Here is a 6445-nt window from a genome sequence, read left to right on the forward strand (position 1 = left end):
CCAAGGTCGCACCGGGGGCCGGAGCAGCCTCTTCGGGAGCCCCTCGCGAGCCCCCGCCCGGTCCTGCAGCCCACTGTGCCCACCCCGGCTGGTCCCTGCTCATCACCCCACCGGGGGGTCCACGAAGGGTCTGCATCTCAGTTTTCCACGGTGGTTGCCGTGTGATGCTCGTGGGGTCGGGAGCTATCAGGTTGGCCTCTGATGTTTTGGAGTGCAAGCTTCACTGCTGGGGCCCGTGCATGGTCCCTGTGTGCCAGCGTGGAGAGGAGCAGGGGGTTTGGGGTGGCATAGCAGAGCTCAGTCTGCACCCGAATTCCAGGGAGATCTGCAGGCACTGTCTCTCCAGTTGTGTCTCTCCATCACCCTCCAGCCCCGCAGAGGAGCTGGGGATGCTGCTGAGGAAGGCTTTGTGGGGACAGGGTTGTCCCTGCAGCAGAGTGGCCCCCCAGGACTTGCAATGACAGTGCTGTCTGCTGGTAGAGAAAGGCCCGAGCAGGGCTGGGTGTGGGGGCTTTTGCACCCCCCATTTCCCTGCATCTGGCATGGAAACACTCCTGCTGCCAGGGCTGGAGGCAGTCAGCACCACGGGGACAGTCCCAGCAGCACAGTGTGCCAGGGTCCCCAGTCCTGCTGCGAGGAGGGTGAGGATGGTGTGAGCCATGGCCCAGCTTGGGGGACCCTGGGAGGCCCAGCCACTCTGGCACCAGCAGTGAGAACCACCGTGCCCAGGCTCCCCTGGGGCAAATAATCCCCATGAAACAGGCACAACAGTGTTTGAACCCAACACTTTCTGCCAGCACAAGGGCTGCTGCCTTGTGCTTCAGGGATGGTTTTTAGAGGAAATGGACCAGAGCACCACGAATTGGTCAAAGCATCCTTGCTTTGGCATAAAGCACAAACTGCTTCCTAGTGATGTGTGAGCAAAAGTGGGACTTATCCCTTCACCCTTGCTGTTCCCATTATAGCTTCTAGCCAGGAACCCAGTGCCAGAAGGTGTTTGGGCTCCTCAGACTCAGCTCCCACATCCCCCTGTGTGGGTCATCACCCCGTGTTCCCCCATGTGTGTGGCCCTGCCCCAGGGCCCCTCTGGCCTCAGCACATGTGCCAGAGGCTCATGGGCTCACCCCGTCAGCTGGCTTGGAAATTAGTCTCCATCAAGTTAATTGCCAAACCGCTCAAAGCCTGAAATTAAACATTAAAGCTGTCGCTCGCAGGCACAGACTAATTTCCCCCCACACCAGCAAAAGGCAATTCCAGCTGTCCAAATGGAGGGAAGATGGATTCCCCGACTTGGGGCAGCACTGGGAAGGAGCAATCGGTGACAATCTCCATGGGTGCTATGGAGCAAGTCCCCAGGACAGCCTGGGATCCTCTGCTGTCAGGCTGATCAGTCTCTGAACCGCAGACAGACCCTTGCCCGGATGTTGACTTGCTCTGCTACAGAAAGGGCTGCACGTGCCTGGGAGAACCTTCCTGGGATAAACTTCTTTCAAATCCTGCCTCTCCTTGGCTGTGTGGGGTGGGAGGCTCCAAGGGGGACTCTGAGATCCCTCAGTACCAAGGCCCTTTCTGGGAACATTGCCCAGCCCTGAAGGATGCTCCTGCTCCCCAAGGACAGACTTTTCCACAAGCTTCTCTTTGAAAAATAACACCTGTAGCAACAAGAGTGTGACACCAGGGTGTCTGTAGGATCTGACCAGCTTCTCCTTGCCCTTGCAGTGACGGGCTGTCCCGGAGGGGAAATGCATCCTGAATGGGGCTGAGCCCCCTGTGCGGGAATATGCAGCCTCGGCACCGTGGAGGCAGCACCAGGGCAGCGGCCGGCGCGCGGCGGCATGGTGGCAACCTTCAAGATCGCCGTGCTGGGAGCCCAGGGCGTGGGCAAGAGTGCCATAGTCAGGCAGTTCCTCTACAACGAGTTCAGCGAGGTCTGTGTGCCCACCACGGCCCGCCGGGTCTACCTGCCTGCCGTCGTCATGAACGGCCACGTGCACGACCTGCAGATCATGGACTTTCCCCCCATCACCGCCTTCCCTGTCAACACCCTGCAGGTAGGGGTGCACCCAGGAGGACCTTCACCTTGGGAGGTCTCTGGTAATCTCCGTGAGGTTTCGCTGTGTAGCTCTGCAGGGTCCTAGTTCTTCCTTTTCAGGGGATGCTTCTCCCGCCACGTCAGGGTTTGGTTGCTAAAAGCTGGTGTGAGTGATCCTTTCCTCATGGCTACTGCCTGAGTGGGGCCAGGATAAAATGTCTTTTAAAGTTTTTTCACCTAATATGACATCAAATGCATGAGCTATAGTATCACGTTTCAAGGAGTTTGCCTCTGGCGATGCCCATGGCTGCATCTAGCTGGGCAGTGGATCCTGGAGCACTGGGATCCAGTTCCATGGCTGTCAGAGCCAACACCAGAGCATTTGAGTGAAAAGCAAGGGGTTTCTGGAGAGCCAGAACCCCAGTGCACCCACTGCAAAGTCAGGCAGAGCAACACTGTTTGTCTCCTCATGGTGTTGGCCATCATCCCCCCCAGCATTGACTGGGCTCATCCCTGGAGCACTGAACCCACCAGCTCCTTACCAACCCCCCAGTGCTCTCAGGTGTGTCCAAAACAGCCCCAAAAGGCAGTGTGGGGTTGGAAAGCATTGCCATCAGTGCCAATTGTTTTGGGGGATATAGGGGGTTAATGGGAGAAAAGGGGATTTTAAGCTCATGCCATAGCTGTGTTCCAGGAGCACAAGTTGAGTCACTGCTGTGGGGAAAGGAGCTGGAGGAACCCAGACGTGGCTGCAGCCACACTGGAGGGCAATGCCACTAGTGGGGCCACCTCAATTAATTATAGTGTTCCTGTGCCTGATGGGGACAGGGTTACAGGGGCCATGTAATGCTCCAAGAGTCCCTGTGCCATGCTCTGGGGCAAGGAGCAGGTTTATAAATTAATCGGTGAGTGCAGGGAACGAAAGGTCAGAGTGAGAGACAGCCCAGAATAGCAAAGGGTAATTTATTGACACGGCAGCCGATGCTAACACACACGATTAACTCCCTGCCTTGCTGTGCTTAAGAGGAGGAGGCCAGGGGGAACAGATGGAGGATTCCAGGGAAGAGAGGGTGATCAGAGGGATGGCTCAGGGGGAAATGAGAGAACCATGGTGGGGGACATGGATCTGTCTGCTGGAAAGCATCACTAGGCTCTGCTCCATGCCCAGGAGAAACATCCCTGCAGTGATATCCTGGAAGAGGAGCAGGAGCCAGTAGCTCTCCAGCATCCTGCTCCTGCAGTGCAACCCTTCCCCAGCTCAAGCATCCCGGGCAATACGCACCACATGGGGAAACCATACTGACATCACAGTGCCAGAGCAAGCTGCACCCTGGTGTGGGGAAATAGCTGCAGTTTGTTAATCTCCCAGGTGTATCAGGACTCAGAGTAACCTGAGGTGCTGCTGCTCCATCTGCCTGTGTCTCTCTGGTACACAGGATCTCCCCTCGGTGGACAGAGAGGGACTGTGTCATGCTGCTCCTTCCCGTGCTGATGTCTGCAATGGAGACAAACTTGTACCCTAAAACTCCCCTTTTCCCAATTCCCTTCAGTCCTAGGTCTTGTTTTGCCTCATTCTGGTGATAAACTCAGAAAGGGCTGATTCATGGTTCTGAAGGGGTTTGCTCAGGAGAAGTGATTCCTTTGCTCCTTGGAGCATCTTTCTCCTTTCCAGAGGTGCTCAGGAGGGTTTGCAGTGCTGACTGCAGAGGCTGCTGTTCCTTGGTCCCACTGCTGGGATAGGAAAGTGGCTGGAAGTGGGGTGGATTTTCACTCTTATAGAATGAAAAAACCTCTCCTGTTATTCCCTGAAACCCAAAGCTTTTCTAACAGCATTTATTTCTTACAGTTCTAAATTTTGCCTGCCTGTGCTCTGGATCCTGATCTCACTCCTGCAGCCACTTCTCCTCTCCTGTCCCCATGTCCCCTCCAGAAAGACCTGCCATCACCTTCCCCCTCTGACCCATGGAGCTGCTGGTCCATCACCCGCAGACCCATGGGGACAGGGCTCAGCATCCTCCTCACCTGCCCTGCACCCAGGGTGCATCACTAATTGTCACACCTAATTAGTAGCTCTGGACAATGAAGCTGCAATCAGCTCTGCTCCCAGCTCACTGCTGTGTGTTAGGCAGGCTGTAATCCTTGCTCAAGAGAGGAATTGGGGCTGACAAATCCTGTTACCTCTCCTCTAGATTAACGAGGGGGATAAGGGATCTCTGGAGATGGGGAGAAGACTGAAGGGCTGTGGGGGCAGGTGCAGTCATTGCAGGGACAGGTCAGAGCAGAAGTGAGCTGGGTGAGGGGTGTCAGGGCTGGAGAACATGCAGTCCCCCTGCTGCCTGCTGCCACAGCAACCTCCTTGACGTGCCCATACCCAGAGAAGTGTGGGGCATCTCCCAGGCTCAGCAGGGCTGAGCCAGGATTGATCCCTCTCTGCATCTTGCAGGAGTGGGCAGACGTGTGTTGCAGGGGGCTCCGGAGTGTCCATGCCTACATCCTGGTCTATGACATCTGTTGCTTTGACAGCTTCGAGTACATCAAAACCATCCGCCAGCAGATCCTGGAAACAAGGTAGGGACCACTTTGCTGGATGGTGCATCCTGCCCTGCAGCTCCTGGCAGGATGGTATGGCCCCATGGCTCCTGGCAAGGGGGTACTGCTCAGCCCACCAGTCCTAGGCCCTTGAAATCAGAGATGAGATATTAGACTGGGACAAAGCCCCTTTCCAGGGCTGGGAGCCCAAAATCAAAGGCAAGAGAAGGAGCAGGACCCCGGGCAGATATCCCCTGTGGGTGAGGGCAGCCATCCCTGGGAGAGCAGCTGGGGATGGCATGGTGGGTGGCTGGCCATGGAGAGGGACAAGGGAGCAGGACAAGGAGAGGAATGCTCCTCTTGGCAAGTCAAAGCCAAGAGCTGGTTTAGGATGGGTTGAACTCTGTGGGCTGCTCAGTTATCATGCTGTGGCCCATCCCCTTCTGTCCTCCCTCACCACCTGCTCTCCCCAGGGTCATTGGCACTTCGGAGACACCCATCATCATCGTGGGCAACAAGCGGGACCTGCAGCGGGGCCGGGTGATCCCGCGCTGGAACGTCTCCAACCTGGTGAAGAAGACATGGAAGTGTGGCTACATCGAGTGCTCGGCCAAGTACAACTGGCACATCCTGCTGCTCTTCAGTGAGCTCCTCAAGAGTGTGGGCTGTGCCCGCTGCAAGCACGTCCACACCACCATCCGCTTCCAGGGTGCCCTGCGCAGGAACCGATGCACCATCATGTGAGCCCCCCTGCCCTGATGGACACCTGGCCATGCCCCATGGCCACACATCCTCTGGTGCTGTGGCTCCCCAGCAAGCACCAGTGTCTCCACTCTTCATGGGGTTGATGGTGTGTGGGAGCTGTCCTGGAGGCACTCTGGGATTCGCTTCCCACCGGCACTGGCACCCTGCAGTGACATTTGGGGATGGTGCACCTTGGGCAGGGTGATGTGGTGGCCAGTGGCAGGTTGGAGCAAGTGGATGTCCAGGCTGCCTGGAGGTAGTGAGGGATGAGGGGGGACCTTGGCTAAACCCCTGAGCCCTCTCTGAGCCTCCTGGCACTCAGGGCTAAAGCTGTCCCTGGTGGGGGGAAGGGGGTTGTCTCTGCTGTGACTGAAATGCTGCATAGCACTTGGAGGTGGAAGAAATGCCTCAGAAGGTGTCTAGATTTTGGCTGTCAGGTCCATCCTTGCTGGTTCCTGTCCTGGCATCACAGGGGCAATGCTTGCTGCTGCCTGCCATCACCTGCTCCTGGAAGGGAATTATCCAGCACCTGCATCCTGATGTGCTAGGGGTGGCTCCATCCCTGGGGTACAGTGAGACAGGAGACTTGTTTTCCTCCCTGCTGAGCTGGGATTTCCCCCCTTGGAGAGCAGAGCAACCTCTGGCAAGAGGCAATGGGCTCTCTTTTGGTTTGGCTGGGTCAGATTTCCAGGTGGAATTTCCAGATGAAAGCAAGAAAGAGGGAAAAAAAATAAAGCCCCTATCCTGCCCCTTACATCCCCAGGGTGCTGGATGCTGCCTTGCCAGGGCTCTGAGTCCCACTCTGCCCCGGCACAACCCAGGAAGGTTTCTCCTTCCCACCAGCCTGTTGAACACCAAATAATCTCAGAACACTCCTTGCCAGGCAGGTCACCCCTGTGCTACCTCGTGTCCTGGGCTCAGTGGGTGATCAGCTTTGCATGGCTCTGACCCAAGCCCCTGGTGTGTCCTGGGCAGGCAGTGAGTCCCCATGTGCCATCGCACCCACCAGCAGTGCCACGAGGTCCGACCCGTGCCAGGTTTTCCCATGGCTGTTCTGCCTCCATCCCAGTGAGACTCAGCCATGGAAAGGCAGCCTCCAAAGCAATAGGGAGCTGGAGTTGCATTTCCAGTTGCATTCCT

At 56.9% G+C, this 6445-nt stretch overlaps 1 protein-coding gene across 1 annotated transcript; it reads left to right on the top strand.

Moving 5' to 3' along the window:
- Positions 1-1835: 1835 nt before the first annotated feature.
- On the top strand, positions 1836-5317 carry RASL10B (RAS-like, family 10, member B). The gene is made up of 3 exons (XM_009082128.1): positions 1836-2051; positions 4476-4600; positions 5035-5317. The coding sequence occupies exons 1-3, from the start codon at positions 1836-1838 to the stop codon at positions 5303-5305; spliced, it is 612 nt and encodes a 203-aa protein (XP_009080376.1). The 3' UTR covers positions 5306-5317.
- The last annotated feature ends 1128 nt before the right edge of the window (positions 5318-6445 follow it).

This window comes from Acanthisitta chloris, unplaced genomic scaffold, assembly GCF_000695815.1.
Source record: "Acanthisitta chloris isolate BGI_N310 unplaced genomic scaffold, ASM69581v1 scaffold22039, whole genome shotgun sequence".
In the NCBI taxonomy this organism is placed as follows: Eukaryota; Metazoa; Chordata; class Aves; order Passeriformes; family Acanthisittidae; genus Acanthisitta; species Acanthisitta chloris.

Excerpts from the sequence above, each read along its gene's own strand:
- RASL10B (XM_009082128.1), top strand. The coding sequence starts at position 1,836 with ATGGTGGCAACCTTCAAGATCGCCGTGCTGGGAGCCCAGGGCGTGGGC. Across the intron at positions 2,052-4,475 it reads TCCCTGTCAACACCCTGCAG|GAGTGGGCAGACGTGTGTTG; the intron begins GTAGGGGTGCAC and ends TGCATCTTGCAG. Across the intron at positions 4,601-5,034 it reads CAGCAGATCCTGGAAACAAG|GGTCATTGGCACTTCGGAGA; the intron begins GTAGGGACCACT and ends TGCTCTCCCCAG.